Source organism: Catharus ustulatus, chromosome 2 (genome assembly GCF_009819885.2).
Source record: "Catharus ustulatus isolate bCatUst1 chromosome 2, bCatUst1.pri.v2, whole genome shotgun sequence".
NCBI classification, from domain to species: Eukaryota; Metazoa; Chordata; class Aves; order Passeriformes; family Turdidae; genus Catharus; species Catharus ustulatus.
In genome coordinates this window covers 29,659,346-29,678,697 of record NC_046222.1, presented here as the reverse complement: position 1 = coordinate 29,678,697, position 19,352 = coordinate 29,659,346, and the positions used below count along the sequence as shown (strand labels likewise).

Here is a 19,352-nt window from a genome sequence, read left to right as displayed (position 1 = left end):
AATGAGGAAAATGGGTTGCCTTCAGCTAGGATTTCTTTTACATGCTTTCCCTCTCTCCCTGTTTATTTCTACTTCTCATGCATGCCACCTCCTATTCCCTCCTGCCTTTCCATCTCCTTCTGCACCTCCCCCCGCCCCCGGTCAGATCACAGGGATGCTGCTCTGGAGTTTACAGATCTCAGTGAGCAAGGCTCGATTGTGATAACCGAGGAGCAAGCTGCTCTCATTAGCCGATGCTTGTAGCAGACCCACAGCCTCCTTATAGGCAGCCCAGCTGTTTCTTATGGTGGTACTCATAAATTAAGCGGTGTCACAGAATGTCCCCAGGCACTGGAACAAACTCATCAGTCCTGTTAAATTGCTAGTACATTTCCTGACACATTTTTGGCCAGGGATAACTCTGCTCTCCCCAGCAACTCTTGAGATGCATTTAGGTGTTAGTATGGGCCAGGGACCTCTCCCATTAGGTGACTGGCATGTGGCCAGTACATTTTGGAGGTTAAGTGAGTTTAATAGCCCAGACTATCTCATGCCAGCTGGCCTCTGTGCCAGAAACAGTCCAGGCATACTTGATTTATTAGCACATCTAGCAACAGAGGAGCAGGGCTCCCTCCCAAGTGAACATTGATTTCCTTTTCATTTTAACTTCCCCCTCTTACTAAACTGGTTTAATTTCCTTCTTGACTTACTTTAATGATCCCTGCCTCTCTGAGGAAGAGGAAAAGGAGAGCTGAGGTAGTGAGTGGGCTTTCTCCAGAGAATGATGCCTGCAGGACCAAGTCATGCCTGGAAAACATCTGCCTGAGAGCATGGCTGGCAGCCCCTCGGTCCCTCCAGCACTGAACCTCAGTGGGTGATGGCTGCAGAGACCTTTCCACAGGCTGGCACTGGCATGACACAGGAGGGAACTTAAATTTAAAAAAAACCCAACAAATGAAAACTCGGCAACCGCTCCTGATGCAGAACAGGCCATCTTTTCTCAGTGTGTTCCTGTGCCTCTTTTGTGCAGTGTGGTTTTGTTTTCTCCTCTTGCTCTTGTTTGTGGCTGTGCTTTTGATCTGACAGCAGCTCGTTCTGTCAGGGTTGAGGGGCCCCCCAGCCCTCCCTCCCCACCAGGGCTCCACACCTCAGCTTCCGCCGCGGCATTTCCCCTTGCGGTGCCTGCCGGGCCAGGGCTCAGGGATGAGCTGAGCCTTGCCCTGCTCAAGAGTTAGGCTCAGATGTGGGGCTCTGGGCTAAAGGGCCTCACCTCTCTTCTTCTCAGTTTAAAAATCTGAAACAAAGCTGACTTGGCTCTTTTACCAAATAGTGGTTTCTTTGAATTTACTTCTTAACATTAAAGCAAATGTCAGGTGAGCAGCAGGCAGGGTGAGAGACCAAGTGCAATGAAAATAGCCAGCAGAAAGCAAAGTTTTGACAGCAGTGAAGGTCATTTCATGGTCCCTACTGTCCCCCTGGACTGTTCGACCCTTCCTCCATTTCCTCCTGAGCATCTCTGCGCTTCCAAGAGCATATGCCACCCTCCCATTGGAGCTACTGGGAGAGGGAAGCACTGGAGCAGGATCCGTGGGATCACACAGGTGAAAGCAGCTGAACCTCCCCGAGAGAGGTCCCAGCATCAGGACAAGGCAGGGTGATGATGTCACTGTGTCAGCATCAGCTGAGCTCCCCTCAGCCATGAAGTAGCCATGCCCAGTCACATTCCTGAAACCATGTGGAGGCCACAAGAAGTGGCTCCACCTCCACAGCCCAGGCTGCTCCCGTCTGGCCTAAGGGGAAGCCAAGACTTGCCCTTCTAAAGCCACCAGAGGCTGTCACTAATCAAGGTACTGTGATGCACTCTGAAATCAGCTCCTTCATCACCCTTCCAAGCCCTGTATCTGCTTGGGATGACATTTGGGTATCATCCCTCCTTAATTTTGCTTTGGTGAGCACAGGGTCTCCATGAGGCTGTGGCAGATCAGGTGAGTATGGTCCCTGGGTGCTTAAGAGCCACTAGTGGGGACAATGCTCAGTTTGGATGAGCTGAGCCCTGCTGTGCTGCAGGCAGCTTTGGCAGACATGTTTGTGAGACACTGGGGAGGACAAAGGAAAAGTCGGGGAGACCCCATCACAGCCTTTCAGTATTTAAAGGGATCTTATAAAAAAGATGAAGAACAACTTTTTACATGGTCAGATAGTGATAGGAGAAGGAGAAATGCTTTTAAACTAAAAGAGGGCAAACCTTAGGAAGAAATCTTTTACTCAGAGACTGATGAGGCATTGGAACTGGTTGTCCAGAGAAGCTAAGGCTGCTCCATCCCTGAAAGTGTTCAATGCCAGCTTGGATGGGGCTTTGAGTGACCTGGTCTAGTGGAAGTGTCCCTGCTGTGGCAGGGTGTTGGAATGAGATGTTCTTTAAAAGTCCCTTCCAACCCAAATCCTTCTGTGATCCTATGATTCTAACCTTTACCAGGGACTGTTGAGTTCATAGTGGAAAACATTGAGTAGTAATCTGAGCTCAACCTTCACGCACCGTGTGGAAGAAGGAATATCTGAGGTGACTGATGGAGGCTGAGTAGGATATGCCACTTGAAAGATTCAACTAGAAATGAAACTCCTGCTTTCAACAGTGCAGCAGCCCTTGGAAGGGGAAAACAAATCTCTTTTCTGTTGTCCTGAAATTGAAAAGATCCCCTTTTTTCCAAGAAATCCTGCTCACTCAGCCTTGAGCTAATGGATCAGGCTGCATTGGCAGCTAGTGTCAGGCAGTGAGCCAGTCAGCTTGGATTAGCAGAACAGACCCCTCCGGTCTCAGCACGTACAGATGTAAGTAGACATCCTTACTTAGCAAGAGACCGGCATCTTCTTATTTTTGTAGGCTTTTTATAGAATAAAGTTCCCCTTCCTGCAGGGTATGTGGAGAAGGTGATAGCAAGTGGCAGCTGGTAGAGGGTTGCTCCCCAGTGCATTTGCAGCCCTTGGGGATATGCAGTCACCAGTGACAGGCCCTCATATAGGACATATTTCCCTATATATGGGTTTAAAAGATCCATGAGATCCCCAGGCTCTGAGGCAAGTTGAGCTTTTCATATCTCCTTTTTTTTCCTGCCCCTTTCAGAGAAAAATCCAGGGAGACAAACAGTTTTTAGTTAAAATTAAAAGGCCTCAGAGAACTGCACAGTCAGAAGTATTATCAAGTCAAAGGTTTAAGATGATTTTACAACAGACCTTTAAGCAAGGCAAAACCAATCCATCTGTGCAACTTGAGTGGAGTAACAAAGTTTGTAGCATTAAAAAACCCAAAAACAGTCTGGCCTCTTAGCAAAAGGAAGAGTTTCCTTACCTCTTTTCTCTCAGCCTCTCCGTTTCTGTCTCCTTGTGTTTGTCACCTGCCGTAATTGATCTCACCCAGCTACAGCTGAAACAAAAGAGGAGTGAAGTTGATGTTCAGCAAGCAGATGTTTGGTTGGCCTTGATGTCTCCTCCTCTCCAGCCAGAGTGACAGCAAGGTCTTGCTACCAGTCCAGGTTCTGCTGACATCCGCCGACTTCTCTAGGCAGATGGTGATTCTCCAAAGGCACGTGATTTCGACTCTGGGTGTGAGCAGCAATGGACCTGGGCGGAAGGCGATGCATGGCAGCGGTGGAGAGAATGAGTGTGCAAAGCAGAGAGAGCCTATTGGCCATAGGGCAGCTGATGGAGGCCGTGACAGGGCTGAAACCTGGACGTGAATGGTTGGGAGCTGGTTCTGCTCCACTGAGGAGGAAAGCTCATAGACCAACAGGTTAGCTGAGCAAATCCAACCCATCCCAGACCTCCCGCACTCTGTAAGGGTAATTTGAGCTCCATTTCCCAGCCTGTCTCCTGCACCACCACTGAGAGGAGGCACCTCTGAGGAGCTGACCCCAGGCCCACCTGTGTGGAGTATGTCTGAGATTAAGGGCGAGATGAGAGAATATTTTCTGTGTAGCAGTGGTGGCTTTTTCTTAGCTGTCTGCCAGCACCCACCCAGCTGCACCTTCATTCCCCCTCCTCAGCAAGGCAGAGGGAGAAGATGTGAAAAACTCTCTCAGGTCAGGATAAGGACAGGGAGATCTCCCCCCAGCTACTGTAATGGACAAAACTGACTTAGCTTGGGGAAAGGCTAATTTAATTTATGGCAAATTAAAAACAAATAAATTGATAAAATAGCGATAAATTTAAAAACAAGCAAACAAAACAAACAAAACAAACAAGCAAACACAAATTAAAAACTAAACCCCAAACAAACTTTAAAAACCTTCTCCCACCTCTCTTTTCTTCCAGGCTGAACTTTGCACCTGACTCTTCTGTCCCTCCTCCCTCCTACAAAGTGTCACAGGGAGCAGGTGATGGGAGTTGTGGTCATTTCAGAGCACTTCATCTCTGCTGCTTCTTCCTGCTTATGCTGTTCCTCTGCTCTACCGTGGGGTCCTTCAAGGAATGCTCTGATGTGAGTTCCTCCCATGGACTGCAATTCTTCAGTTCATCTTTACATTAGGAAGATGTTTTTTACAGTGAAAGCATTCAGTCACCAGAACAACCTCCCCAGGGATGTGGCAGAGTTGCCATTGCTGGAGGCTTTCAAGGGTGCTAGATAACCTCATCTAGGAGCCCAGTGTGGCTCCTCCACAGGCCACAGCTCTTGCCAGAAAACCTACTCCAGTGTAGGCTCTCCACAGGCTTCAGGGGGATCTCAGCTCTGGCACCTGGAGCAGCTCTTGCCCCTCCTTCTCCCCTGATCTTGATGTCTGCAGGGTTGTTTCTCCCACACATTGTCCCTCCTGTCTACCACAGCTGCTGTGCACAGGTTTTTACCCATTATTAAGTACACTGTCACAAAGGTGCCACCAGCACCACTGATGAGCTCAGCCTTGGTCTGCAGTGGGTCTGCTCTGGGGCTGTCTGGAGGTGGCTCTGGCTGACATGGCGCTGGCTCCTTCTCACGTCTCACAGAAGTCACTGATGCAGCCCCTCCAGTACCAAAATCTTGCCCTGTAAACCCAGTGTAAGGTTAGTCTTCAGTAACCTCTACCAACCTGCACCACTACTGAATCTCAGCTGTTTCCCTTCTCAGTAGGGTGGAGGAGGGGGCTGTTGTGGTTTCCCACCCACATTTGGTCTCTCTCTCTCTGAATCCCAGCCTCAGCCAAGGTGGCGGAAACCCACTGAGCCCCAGACATGGCTGAGATTGCATCTCTGTGCCACCTACTCTTCTCCTTTAGGCACTGACTTGCCCCTTTGTCTGCAGGATGGAGATCCAAGGTACAACCAGGCTTTGGGAGGAGCAGAGACAGACAGCCACAGCAGCAAGGTTCACCATGTGCCACCAGCTGTGACAGGGACAGCCGTGACCAGACCTTCAGCACAAGAGATTCTCCATTGATTGTGACTTTGGAAAAAGATGATGTCCTATTTCAGAGAGGAAGTCACCTGCATGAGACAAGAATTTCCCAGTGTGGGATACAAACGGGATGGGATGGGATGGGATGGGATGGGATGGGATGGGATGGGATGGGATGGGATGGGATGGGATGGGATGGGATGGGATGGGATGGGATGGGCACTCTGCCAGTGTCCAGAACTTGGGAAAGCCCTTTTCTGAGATACAGTTCTCCTTCAAGAACTTGACATATCACATCAGCATCTTCAAAACTCTCTTACATGTGTCAAATAGAAATGTCCTTTCTGGTCCCCAGCTGTAAGAGAGGGGATGTCCTGGGGGGGGGAAAAAAAGTTAAGAAAACTCAGGTTGGGGATGTAAGACTGTGGCATATCAGTGCTTGGGGATCTGAGGCATTAAGCTGATGCTTCAGTTTGTGCAGATTTTGGCTTGCATTTTGTCTCCCCAGCACACTGTAATGCACAAACATTGGCTTGTTTTTAAACAGTTGGTTTATGTCACTGCAAATATCTACCAGAAATAGCATTCCCTGAAGGGGTAAATCTTGCAAAATGCACTTGAACTTGCTGCAGAGTTGCAAGGAGAAGCAGGGCTGTGGGTCTGAGGAGGCAAAGCTGCAGGCTTGTCATGTGAGAATGCCTGTTCTGGATCCGCTGTCAACCTAGGGTGGGGATCTATCTCTTGGAGCTGCTCCAGTTGTACGGTGAACAGGTGCCTCTGGGACCAAGGGTCACAGCATGCAGTGACGTGTTTGTATCACTTTCATCCAAGCATCTCAAAGCACTTTGCAAGCATTAATTAAACCTCAGAATCCAGAAGGGATGAATAATATTAGCCATTCTGTCTCTCTTCTGAATATAATATTCCTCATAAATATTTAACTGGTTTTTAAGTTCTTTGCAAGTCTGGTTCTCACCTCTCTGGGACAGTTGCTGTACTGCACCCCTGGGGAAAGGGGGCTCATCCAGCATCACACACTGACCCTGCAGCACAGCGAGAACAGCCTGAGCACTACACATAGCTCTCCCCCCACAAATCAGTGGCTGTCATGTTTCCCTGCTTTATCCCCTGCAGAGACATTCTGCGCTGTCTCTCTTTGCTCTAATCCCATCACCAGCAATTTTTTTGCAGTCTGGGGTTGGAGAGAAATGGCTCCTCTCTGCGAAGAGAAGCTTCCAGGCTGTGCTGGGTGATGGTCACAGTCTGCAGACTCTGAGTGTCTCCAAGGAAGTGAGAGATAAAGGGAGAAAAGGGCCTCAGAAATCAGATGTTGAGAAAGACCTTTTAACTGGTTTCACTGGAAAGTCATGATGCCTCCAGAGATCGTCTCCTTAAAACCAAGTTCCCTGCACATCAGTGAGGGCTATGAGTGTGCTCTGTAGTCTGATAGGTAAAAGATACCCAGATATGTTAGAAAATTAGTGATTGCCAAGTGGTGTTGGAGAAAAGGAAGGACAAGTGTTTGATGCAGCATAAAAAACAGATCTTCAGGCACCTGACTGTCAGTGGCTTCAAAGGCCAGGAGCGTTCTCTTTGCAACAGAATTGCTAACACCTGGTGAGCTTCTCGAGGGGCATTTCTGATGCTAGATGTGGGAGCTAGAAACAACAAGCTGGCTGCTGAAGGGGCCCAGTGATTTGCCCCAGCACAGCTGTTTTACTCAGAAACTGGGGAGAGATACCTCTCTTCAGGCACTTGGAAGCCTGAATTGGGAAGAAAGGGCTCCCTTCAGATATCATGAGAGAGTATTTTCTTTATAGCAGTGGTGGCAGATAGCAGATATCATAAAGATTCGTTTGCTGATCACAGTGGAAAATCAGGAACTCTCCAGAGAGAGACTAGTAGAGCAAGACTAGCCAAGGTGTGCTGGGAAATCAGGGACTTCTTGGAGGGCACTGGACAGGGGAAATCAGGAACCACTCCCTGCAGAAGTGTGTCACCAAAAGTGACAGGAGCTAACCAAAACCACTTCCCTGTAAAGGATATTTGAGAAATGCAACAGGCAGGAGAGAGGTAGCTGGGGTAGTTTTTAGGAACCTACATAGGATGCATATCGCTTACCAACTCGCTGTTACTGACCTCGGCAAAAGCGAGGGGGAGGAGCTGGTGACAGTAATTGTTTTGATGCGCAGCTGGAGGTGTTCCATCAGCACAGAATCCCGCCGCACAATGCACTAGATGGCGGCATTGGCTCGGGACAAGGAGCTGGCAGGGACCGCGGAGCAGCCGCCGGTGTCCCCGCAGGGCTTTGCCGGCCGTGGGAGCTCATGGAATCGCAGAGAGGTTTGTGTTGGAAGCAACCTGAAAGATCATCCAGTCCAGCATCCTGCCATGGGCAGGAACGCTTTCCAATAGACCAGGGTCCAACCTGGCCTTGAACACTGCCAGGGATAGGACATCCACGACTTCTCTGGGCAACCTGTGACAGTGCCTCACCACCCTCACAGGAAAGAATTTCTTCCTAATATCTAATTTAGGATTTTGAAGGGCTGGGGAGTGCCCGAGTGGAGGGTCCTAACTGAGCTCCTGACAGCCCCCAAAGCTTGTTAGGGAGTTTGCTGGTGCATCCTCCTTGGTCCAAAACCTGTGTCATTTTACATACAAAAAGGGGGACTGCTGACCTGGTGACAAGAAAGAAGATACGGAGTGCTTGTAAAAGAAGAGGAACATGAGAAACGTCAGTAAAAATGAGAATTACCAAATCCTTCCAAAATCTGCCCTTGTGCATGACTTCCTGCGTTTCTGAGCACCAGGAGTGTCCTTCTGCCACGAGACCCTCTGAGACCCATCCGTCCAGATGGGAGTGATACCCTTTCCAGAGCACACCATACGACACCTTTTGGAGGGAGCCACATGGAACTGGCAGGCCAGCGGGATGGAAACCTAGGAAAGAAACTCTTGAGCATGATGGAATCCACAACTATGAAAAGACTGTCCCAAATGTTTTGGACCTTAGTGGGAGGCACAAGATTCACTACCCACAACAGTGTTCCCATAAGAAGCTTGGTTTGACAGGTTTGCCTTTAGAAGGCAAAAGTAAAACCCTATGTATTTTGGATTTATTCAGTAAAGTGTTGAAGAAATAGAAACAGAGTACTAAGTCATGGGATTTTTTTTTTGCAGGATTAGTGTTGATATCGTTCCAACAAATTTGACAAGCAAATAAAAAATTCAGTGTACCTTAGTAGCATACATAATTTGAAATCTGGTTTTAACATTTTATTTTTTTAAAGGCTGTGCAGAATACACAAAGACCACAAGAGATGTATTTTTCTTGTTGTTCTTTTGTCAGATTATGCTATTTGCTAGCACTTAGCCTCTCACTGTAAATCCCTCAGAAGTCTGGGTTGCAGAACATCTGGACCTAGTTATGATTTTTTCTAATGATGTTGGTCTTTCTAACCAAAAAAAAGATTAGTTTGGGATGAAAGATGGTCTTCCTATTCCTTTTGGAGGAGTCCTACGCAAAGGAATTTGCATGCATAATACTTTCTTTGCATTCCTTAAGCCCTTGTCTCTGCTAAAAGGGAATCCACTAGATTTCCTGTGGGGTTTTTTTTTAAATTTTCATCCACTGTACAATGAGTTTTCATGGTAAGGTCTAGATAGCTCGGGAGCTACAGAGTTGGCTTCTGCGAGAAGCTGCCAGAAGCTTCCCCCATGTCTGATACAGATGCCAGCTGGCTCCAAGACACTGATGGCCAAGGCTGAGCCCATCAGTGATGATGGTAGAGCCTCTGGGATGACACAGTTAAGTGGGATGGAAAAAAATTAACAACCACAGCAAGAGAGTTGAGTGAGGCTATGGGGTAGGAACGGCCCTGCAGATAGGTCAGTGCAGAAAGGAAGGGCAGGAGGTGCTCCAGGTGCCAGAGCACAGATTCCCCTGCAGCGCATGGTGCAGACCATGGTGAGGCAGGATACTGTCCTGCAGCTCATGGAGGACCCCATGAGAAGCCCACACTGGAGCAGAGTCGTGGTACCTGTGGCTCCCTGGGGAGAGGAGCCCATACTGGAGCAGGTTTGCTGGTGGGACTGGTGACCCCAGAGGGGACCCATGCTGGAGCAGTTTGTGAGAAACTGCAGCCTTTGGGATAGACTCAAATTGGAGAAGTTCATGGAAGGCTCCCTCCTGAGGGAGGGACCCCACATTGGATCAGGGGAGAGTGTGAGGAGCTCTCCTCTGAGGAGGAAGAAGTGGCAGAGATAACATGTGATGAACTGACTGCAATCCCCATTCTCTGCCCCCCTGTGCTGCTGTGGGAAATAAGGTAGAGAAAATTGGGAGTGAAATTAAGCCTTGGAAGAATGGAGGGTGGGATGGAGTTTTTTTAAGATTTAAATTTATTTTCTCAATAGCTTTCTTTGATTTCATTTTATTGGTAATAAATTAAAATAATTTCCCCATGGTGAGTCTGTTTTGATGTGATGATTATCAGTGAGTGATCTCTCCCTGTCCTTATCTGGACCAATGAGCCTCTTGTTATACTTTGTCTCCCATTCAGTTAGAGAAAGGAGTGATGGCGTACCACCACATTCTGGTATGTTGAAAATATTTGTCTGAGTTTTGCGCCTGTAGCTGTATCCTTATGGAAAAGCATCAGGTCTCTTTCCTTCATATGTCATTTGCTTTATTTCCTGTTTCTATTTATTGACTCCACTTGAAACAGGTTTCCAAATTTATTTGTTTTATTGCTTGCTTTTTTGGTCCTTCCACCTCATCTCTACTGACTTGCCTTGTGCCATCTTGATTTGGAAATAGTTTCCTATATATAGGAATAGTTTATAGGAAGGAAAATCTAAACTGCATAAATACTTTCAGGCTTCTGCTCACTGTAGCTGCACCATGTCAGGCATCTGCCTATCATGACAGGCACAGTTAACAGCTGGGTACAAGCTTAGTGTTGTTGAACTTCTTTCAGAGGAGCAGACAAAACACTGAAGGGCTGCCTGGAAGTAAAGCAGAGAAAGGCTCTGTATGTCCATGTAAACCAGCACTGCTCCCCTGCTGGGCTGCTGCCTCCTCTTCCAGAGCAGAGCTGACCATGCATTGACATCGGCCTTATGCAAACTGCCAAGAGAGAAAGTCCCAAAATCTGGGATTTGTACCTGAAAGGAAATGAGTCAGGAGAGGATGGGGAAATTACATAAAAGGAGATGTGATAAAATGTGGTAAAATAATGGCCATCCAAGGTATGATACACTTGGGAGTCCCTCTTTTACCAGCCTTTGTGATGGGAGAAAACAGTGAAAATGGAAAGCTTTCAATTCAAAACTGAGAGAGGAACCATTTTCATACAGGGAATAAGCAGATCCGAGTACTGATTGCCAGAGGAAGTCAGAGTACAAGGAAGCAGGGAGGTTTAAAGACAGACCAGGCACACATCTGAGCAATGAGAACATCCAGGCTGGTAACAGGCAGTGGTGAAAGTGTTACCCACAGAGGAGAGAGCATCCCATTGTGTGTGAGAAGAGAGAGCAAACTACTGCCAGGTACTGAGAGACTATTATGTGATCCTGATGGATATTGGATTGCCCCTCAGCCCTATGGGGGTTAACCAACCTTTTCTCTACCTCCAAAGGATCTGGCAGAGAGAGGTGATTAAGCTAGACAGATCACTCCCACCTGAAAAAAAAATTGCAGCATTGTCATTTGTCTAGGAAGATGCCGGTACCATGCTAAACTGTCTTGCCTTATGTTGGGTTCTGCTCCAGGATCTGCCTGAAATTGCATGGGATGGTTGAAGCAGACAAGTCAACCTCACAGCTCTGCTGCACTTCTCTAGGATTCAGTGAGAAAGGGGTAATTTTCAGTAAAATACATGGATAGATGAGTAGCTAAAGAGCTGTGAAGTCCAGATGTGCCTCCTGGAGTGGGATCGTTGTGACTTTTGTCTGCTGCTGCACTACCTGCAGTCTGAGGATACTTGAATGCATTCACTACCTGAGTGACTGAATCTTTTGGGGAGAGAAGGTGAGAGTAACACAGTAAGAAGGTTTGTTCATGTGCCTGCTGAAATAATGAAAAGCTGCCCTGGCTGTGGTGACCTTCTCTTAAGCCAAGGGAATCTTCCATGCTGAGCATGAGCCACCACAGCCTGGGGACCCATAAGGGGGAAATCACAAGTGTGACTCCTGTTACTAATAAGTGTTTCTTCTGGGGCAGCCTTCAATGGCTGTTCAAGAGCAGTACCACAGTCCTCCATGGCTGTTCAGAGGGGAAGTGAAGAGCATTCTCTGACTGCATGAAACCAAAACACATTGAAGGTCTTGAGAGGCAGGGCCTGGCAGACTCATGCTTACATTGCTAAGTGCATCCTTAGCAGGAAGAGAGTGACAAAGAGCCACAATACCACTCATAGATCTTTCAGAAAAAAATGTGAGGACTAAAGGAATAAATGAATGAATGAACAAGGACAGTCAGATGGGAAAAAAAAAGAAAAGAAGGCTCTGAAATGCAGCAAAAAGGAGAGACTGAACCTGTGATTCTTCCTTCTCTAGTGACATTTAATTTCCCCTTCCCCACTGTGAAAATGTCAGAAATGAACAGGCAACTTCAATAAAACAGAACTGAAAGAGAAAGAGAAGGCAGCAAAATCCTTAGAAATGACTTCACACAGGCAGAGATATACCTGGCTCCAAAGAGGCACGATCCTCCACAAGCACACACAGGGTCAATGGGGTTTTTTGTCATATGAATTTATTTTAAGTTCTAAAATTAGTTTCTAATAAATTAAAATGCTCAAAATGTGCAACAGGGCAGTGAGCAGGGCAGTGAGCAGGGCAGTGCAGGGAGAGGGAGAGGAGAAGAGAGTGAGCATGGGGAAAAAAACATTGTCAGAGTGCAAGGGAGATGGATTCCAGCCATGTCCTGCATCCAAGTGTTCCACCAGAGAAAGCCTGAGAGAGAGGCCGTGAAGGAGGGGCAAAGAGTGGGACAGAGATGTGGCACCAAAGCAGGCAGTAGCTACTGGCTCAGATACCCCCAACAGCTCCAAAGCATCTCTGCTGCTGGCCACCTGACTGCAGTGGTAAGTCTTCCTTGCCCTGGCTGCAGCTTCCAGCCCCTCTGCAGGTACAGAGCTTCCAAGGTCCCCTGCACTGCTCATGCCATCCCTCGTCCCTCCTGAGAGGTCTGCATGGTGCCCATCTCTCTCTGCGTGGCACACAAAGTTTCATCCTCCCATGCAGACTAGCCCTGATGCCCCCTGCTTCCATCAGCACTCCGTTTGCTGGATCTTCCCTTTCTGGTTTTCCTCCATGGACTTCCACGGGACATTGACTGCAAACATCCCTTCCAGTGCTGGGAAGGCGGGAGTCTGCGCCTGAAGGGGAAGCAGAGGCTACGTCAGACACAGGAGACAGACTATGGCATGAGTCTGGCCTTCTTCCTGCCACAGAGGACAAGTCCTAATGCTTGCAACCACAACGCTCCCATTCCCTCCCAGAGCCAGGGAAAAAGACACTCTCTGAGACATGCAATTTCTTCTGGGGAAGGCTGCCTCGACACCATCCTCAGTGGTGTCATGAGCAGAAGGAATAACAAAGACAGCACTTGCCTAAGGGAGAGCAAAGGCTGACCTGGGCAATGGTCAGGCCACTGTCAGGTTTGATGGTATGTCAGATTTTATAACACCTTTTCAGACAGAGGTAATACAGGCATGAAGGCTCGCGCAAAATGAGATAAGAACAAATTAAAGACAGAACCACTGTCTCAAGTGGCTTTCTAGACAATGAAAAAGAGGTAGATCTCAGGGCTCCTGAAAGCAGTATAGGGTTACACACAGACGGTACAGCAAGGAGGATGAAATTAGAGAATGGCATGGTAGGTGTGATCTCAGCTAAGAGGAAGGAACTGGGATCTTACTGACAGGTTTCTGCCAGGCTGAAGGGAAATGAAAAGCACAAGTCTTCAAAGACCAATCATTATTAGCACAGAGAGTGTGAAGATGCTAATGAGTCAGGCAGCTGATAGAGTTGAGGAGCTTCATTTGGAAGAAAGAGGATGAGAATATCATGCAAGACGAGACACAGATATTTTAGGAGAAAGGAGCACTAACCTGAATGACAGGATCAATGAAATGCAACAGTACCGATCAGATTGTTAGGATCAGGGAATTGGAATAGGAATTCCTAATGAATTCCTAACAGCCCAACAGGTGTGCATGATACACTGCAGGGAGCATCCAGTTTCTAACCAGCGAAGGAACAGCAAATGCAATCTCAGAGGGTGCCAGCAGAGAGAGGGAGAGAACCAGAGAAGAGCTGATATCTCTGCTCCAGGCACCTCATCTGCACTCTGGCAGAGGATGAGCCCAGCAGGGAGTCTGTGCAGAGAAGGGTGTGAGTCACAGAATCCGAGGGTGGTTGGGGTTGGAAAGACCTTTGGAGATGATCCAGTCCAATCCCCCTGCTAAAGCAGGGCTATCCAGAGCCAGCTGAGGAGCACCCATGGATAGAGGACCCGTGCTACAACACGGTAGCCTGGCTTGCTCAGCACAGCAGGGCCATGGGGGCATATGGAAATGCTTTGGTGTGGTGAATATCCTGGTGGGATGAGAACTGTTTAAGCAAACAGCTGGACACACAGGTATCCTACTTCCTGCTAGCTGAGACTTTACAAGTACACTGTCAAGGGGTTCCAGTCCAAGGTTTTGGGCCAGAAAGGTTGGTTCTGATCACCTTGCCCTGGACTTGCACACTTTAGAGAGTCACACAGAAACTGTAGATTTCTGCCTCATATTATCCTTTACCATCAGTGCTGATTAAGGACAGATGACGAAGAACCTGTCACAAGCTGCTCTTGCACTACCCACAGTGGTTTTTTGAAAATTTCCACCTTGCTTCTTTTGTGATGCTGCATGCCTTCAGTCTTCAGTCTCTGTGACTTGCTAAGACTTTTCATCAATTTTGTCACATCCCTTGTCTTCAGCTCAAGGCAGTTTCAAGGCTCCCAGCTCTTTCACCAGGGTAAGCTCTCCCAAACTTACCTTGCTCTTATCGCCCAGCCCCTTCCCCATCAGAATTATCATTGTGGGCCCTTTCCATGAGGTTAAGTAGAAGGCAGCTGCATCACAGCTACTCCCAAAAGGTGTCCCTTGTCTGCAAAATGAAACCCTGAAGGATGATTTTGCTATGTTGTTAATTTGCAGAGCAGTAATGTGAAAACTGCAGAGAGACGGTCTGACTTGTTCGCACAGTTTTTTCCAGTGACATGCTGGGGAAGGATTAGTCCTGGCCTGGTCTTGGGGATTATAAAGGCAAGGTATGAGGAAGAGTTTTCAGAGGACAAAGTACTGGAACAAGCTGAGCAAATGAAGGGCATTAAGTTGCCAGAAGCTGAGAGCTGAGGTGTGATGGCTGAGCTAGAAACAACAGCCCTGCATCAATATCGGTGTCTGGGCACCAGCAGGCACTGATACAGAACAGGAGATGGTTGCATTAAAGCATCCAGCTAAGGAATGAGAGAGAGGACATCCACAAAAGCTTGGCAATTAGCCCTCCTCTAGTACAGCATGTCTTGATCTCTGGGGAAATAAGCATGAAGCTTTTCAAAGCTGGGCTGTGATTGTCCCTTAGGAGGTTTTCTTCCTCCTCTCAGGTGTCTGACCTGCCCCCAGAGGAATGCCATGGTTAGCCAGACCTGCCAATGCCCAGGCTACAGCTTTCCGTGTGTCCATGACACTGTCAGCAGGTTGCTCCAGCCCCATATCTCCTCTGGCCACTGTGTCCCCCGGACCTTTCACTGGTGTCTGGAGTAATCTAGGGAAGGTCAAATAAGGGTGGATGTACTGGAAAAATAACAGAAATGGGGTGATAGACACTTACCCTTTTTTGTAGGGCCAGAGCTACAACACAAACAGCAAGCAGGAAGAAGAGGGTGAGTGTGAGCCCAAAAGTAATCTGCCCACTGAAGATGGAGGGTGCGCTGGAGACCTGGGCACCTGTGAGGAGGAACCACAGTTAGGAAGGAAGGGATGGTTGATTTGGCACCAAGGAAAGGGTGGCAGTGCACAATGGACAAAACGGGAGGGAGTGCAGGGAACTGGAAGGAAAAGCATGAGGAACTGGTGAAAGCTAAGAGAGGATGACAAGAAAATGGGATCCAAGTGGTCCAAGGGGAGAAGGACAGGATGAGGTGGAGAGAGGAAAGGTCACCAGAGAGCTAAGTAGGGTAAGAAGAGTTTGTTTGCAGACCCATGGGGGACAGTACCTGTGATGTGCAGATCATATTCCACTGCTCCCAGTCTGCCTTCTGGGCCATACACACTGCATTCCCAGGTGCCTGTGTCCTTTTGTGACACCTGGGATATTTCCAAGATAGGTCCCATCTGGGAACTGTGGCCCTCCAAGTTACGGGGAGCAGCCACAGCCAGCTTGCTCTTAGTAGGGGCTGAGTCAAGGTGTGTCCACTGGAAACGCTCATGTCCCTGGGAGTGCGTGAGGCGGCAGATGAGCAGCAAACGATTCCCCTCAGAAACCGGTCCTTGGATGCTTGGAGTCACTGTGGCAAAGGGAAAACAGTAACCTCAGGAAAGACTACAAGCATATCCACATCTTTTCCTCGTCCATCCTTCTTCTATTGCATCTCTTCTTTATTACCTCCTCTAAATTATTTTCTTTGTCTTTCTCATTCTTAAGAGGAATAATCAAGTCACCCTGGAAAGCCCCTGATTCCAGCAGTGCAATGCCCTGAAAAGAGATCTTGTTTTCTGCCCTGGGGTGGGAACCCATGACAAGGAGCTACCCATGCTCATTGCACAGACATGTGGGGAGGTTTATCTGCAGTGAGGGACCCCAGAGGGGTGAAGCAACCACCAGTCTCTCCTCTCACCTGTAACCACGGTCAAGGTCACGTCCCTGCTGATTGTCCTGTGTCCTACAGAGACAGTGCAGCGGTACTGCCCTGCATCACCCAGCCCCACAGCCGGGAGATGCAGGGGGAAGCTTCTACTGCTCAAATTCTGGGACATGCCCCAGTCTTGCAAATGTCCTCCTCCAAGGTGGCTCCAGTGGGCTGCCACCACACTCATCCCAAAGGCACTGGGAAGGTAGCTCAGCCTGCACGGTAGATCAGCTGCAGACCCAGCTGCTGCATAGACCACAGGGTTGGTTGGGCCTTCAAAACCTGAGCCAGGGAAAGAAGACAATGTGAGGAGGTGCCTGGAAAGAGCTTCTCAGAGAAGTGACTGACCTGGGAAGTGAGGACAAGGTGGGAGCTGGGAAGCTGGGGCCACTGGGGTTAATCAGTCACATCAAAGGTATCAGCTTGGGGATGCTGGGGTATCAACACAGAGGCTGAGCTGACCTAGAATTTGCAGGTTGAATGTGGCAGAAATTATCTCCTTATCAGAATACCGAAGCTGGCAGTGCCAGGAGCCCGCATCACTCATGGCTGGGTGGAGGATGGAGAGAGTCCCAGACAAGGAGCAGAGGGTCCTGGAGGTGGGGCCTGGGTGCTTGTCATGGAACCAGCATGTCTCCACAAGGCTGGCACGGTGGCTGGAGTTGCAGCTCATCAAGAGCAGCTCATTTTCTATCACCGGATTGGGTGGACTGAGGGTTACTGCAAAAAGAAGATTTTGGGTTGGAGTTGTGAGCTAAGGTCATAGGGGAGCTACCAAACCAGCCTTTTGTGCCTGCACTATCCTAAGCTTGTCCCTCAGGCAGCTTTCCCTTCAGAGCTGAGGGCAGACAGCAAGAAAGTGCACTTTCAAGAGGGTGCTGCCTGTACTCTCACCTGCCCTGCCAAACACAGCATCCCAACCCTATCCCACCTTCATAACCTCCCCAGTCCTGAAATCAACATTCTCCAGGTTTTCCATCCTCTCCTACCTGTGATCACACCCAGCTCCACGAGGCAGCTGTGGACCTCTGTTTTGTATTTCACCTGTGCCTCATACAGCCCAACGTCCTCACTCCAGACGGGGTCGATCCGCAGGGAGAAATTGCCATTGCGTAAGGCAGAGTCCTGGAGTGACACCCGGGGCTTCATGAGCAGTGCTGTCTTCTGGAGGCCCGAGTACCCAACTTCCAGCACCACGTGTGGCTCCTGGTGTACACTGGAAGCAGTACAAGTGAACAGCTCATGCCAGAGGCAAGCATGACACCAAGGGAGGGGGCAGGAAGGAGGGATTATGGGGAAGGAGATAATATGGAGAAGGAGAAAAGGGGCTCAAAAGACCTCCAACCCCTCAATTCCCCCAGAAGGTATCTCTTTTGGCCCTGGTATACCTTCCCCCATGCCGCTTCCACAGCACAGATATCTTGTCAGACAGCTGCTTTGAGCTCTCCTTCGTCTTTCTGGGGCCCAAGTGGCAGGGCAGCACGGCTGAACTCCCCTCTCTGACCCACACTTTCTGCTTCCTGCTTCTGCCCTCCGATAATCCTGGTAGGATGTGGCCAGCTGTAACAAGATGGAGAGTTGAGCAAAGAGTGGGATTCAATATTATCCCATTCTGGTGTGGGGATGCAATCTTTGCCATAGTGGCTTAGAATACAGCATGATATCTGGCCACTTTCTGTGGAGTTGGAAGGGCAGAAATTCCCCCTTCCAGCCTTTCCAGGGATCAAGTAACACCCAGCGTCCAATCATTGAGCTACTCTGCCCTCCCCAATATGTTCAGCCCCTCTTACCAGTGAAAGGCGGCAGAGTGAAGGTGAGGAACAGCCCCAGGGACACCAGTCTCATGGTGGCATCGAGCAGAGGGGCTGCTTCTCACTCAGTTCTGTGCTTGATGAGGTCCAAAGCTTGAAGAGATCAGCAAAAATGAGGCATGGGCACAGAAGGTTGTTAGAGTGGGTGGGTGAGCACAGAGGGGTCAGTGGGATGTGCTTGCTGTCATGCTCTCTCTCTCTCTGTGATCAAAGCATTTCTCTAAATGCCTTTATATTGCAGGTGGGCAGTGAATTTCCTCATATCACTAAGAAGATGCGTCACGGCCAAGAAACCAGTAGGAGCCTGAGGCACGTGAGGGCACAGGAGGGAGGGACCAGAGACACTGTTCTAAGCATCTTTTAGTGGAAATTCTTTGGGTCGCTGTTGTTTTTCTCACAAGTTTCGCTTCTATATAGCCAGTGGAAAAAGTGTAGAAGACACTTCCCAGCAAGTACCCTTCATGTTTTTCTTTCATCTCTTACCTTTTTTGGTTTGATCTTCCCATCTCTTACAGATTCTCTATTTGTTTCAGGGCTTTTGAGAACATGTTGGTCTCTTTTTTCTGCTGTTCTTTCTTTTATTGTTTTTCTCATTATTATAATTCTTTTCCTTCTTTAATCTTTCAAATGTGCTGATTTAGTGGTTTTTTTCTCATTGGTCAGTTCACAGGCAGCCTTAGGAAAGGGTCTGTGCTAAGCTCCAACCAGGACACATGTGATTCACCAATCTAGAGTCCAGGGCTAGTATGGGACACAGTTGAGGTAGTCCAAGGAGACAGAGGGGAGCATTCAGAGAGAAAAAATAAGCACTGAAAAGAGGGGTTGCATGCTCTCACTCTGAGGTGTGAGAGAAAGGAAACCTCCTGCTCCAGCAGCTCTGGGGGAAACCCACTTGAGCTCATGTGCTGAGGGGGCTCATCCTAGCCCCCATGCAGCTGCTGGCCTTTGCACAGGGCAAATATTTCCATCCATGTGCCTCTTCCTGGGGCCCCTTTGTCTCAGAGAACCCCCACTGTTGTGGTTCACAATTTCCAGCAACCCACTGGCTCTGCTTCTTTTGGACTTACCAGCCCTTCGTGATGGGTGTCAGACACCCAAGCCCCTCAGTTGCTCATCCATCAAGAGCTTGGGCTTTTTCTGAGGCTGAGGGAAGGGAGGTGACTCCTAGTGGCCACTTCTTGACAGTAGAAGGAACTCTTGCTTACTGTCTCATTTTCCTTATCTGTGTGGTGAAGGCGGGGTACAAAAGAGAGACAGGGCTATAGTGCTATGCTTCCCTTCAGCAGGGCCA

The 19,352-nt window shown here is 48.7% G+C and overlaps 1 protein-coding gene across 1 annotated transcript; it reads right to left on the bottom strand.

The window, feature by feature from the left end:
- Positions 1 to 12,621: 12,621 nt before the first annotated feature.
- On the bottom strand, positions 12,622 to 18,107 carry LAG3 (lymphocyte activating 3). The gene is made up of 8 exons (XM_033053345.1): positions 18,041 to 18,107; positions 17,639 to 17,810; positions 17,240 to 17,466; positions 16,713 to 16,970; positions 16,239 to 16,532; positions 15,618 to 15,908; positions 15,233 to 15,348; positions 12,622 to 12,729 (listed from the first exon to the last, which is right to left on the bottom strand). Exons 1-8 carry the CDS (start codon positions 18,093 to 18,095, stop codon positions 12,622 to 12,624), a joined length of 1,521 nt encoding a protein of 506 aa, XP_032909236.1. The 5' UTR covers positions 18,096 to 18,107.
- Positions 18,108 to 19,352: the final 1,245 nt, after the last annotated feature.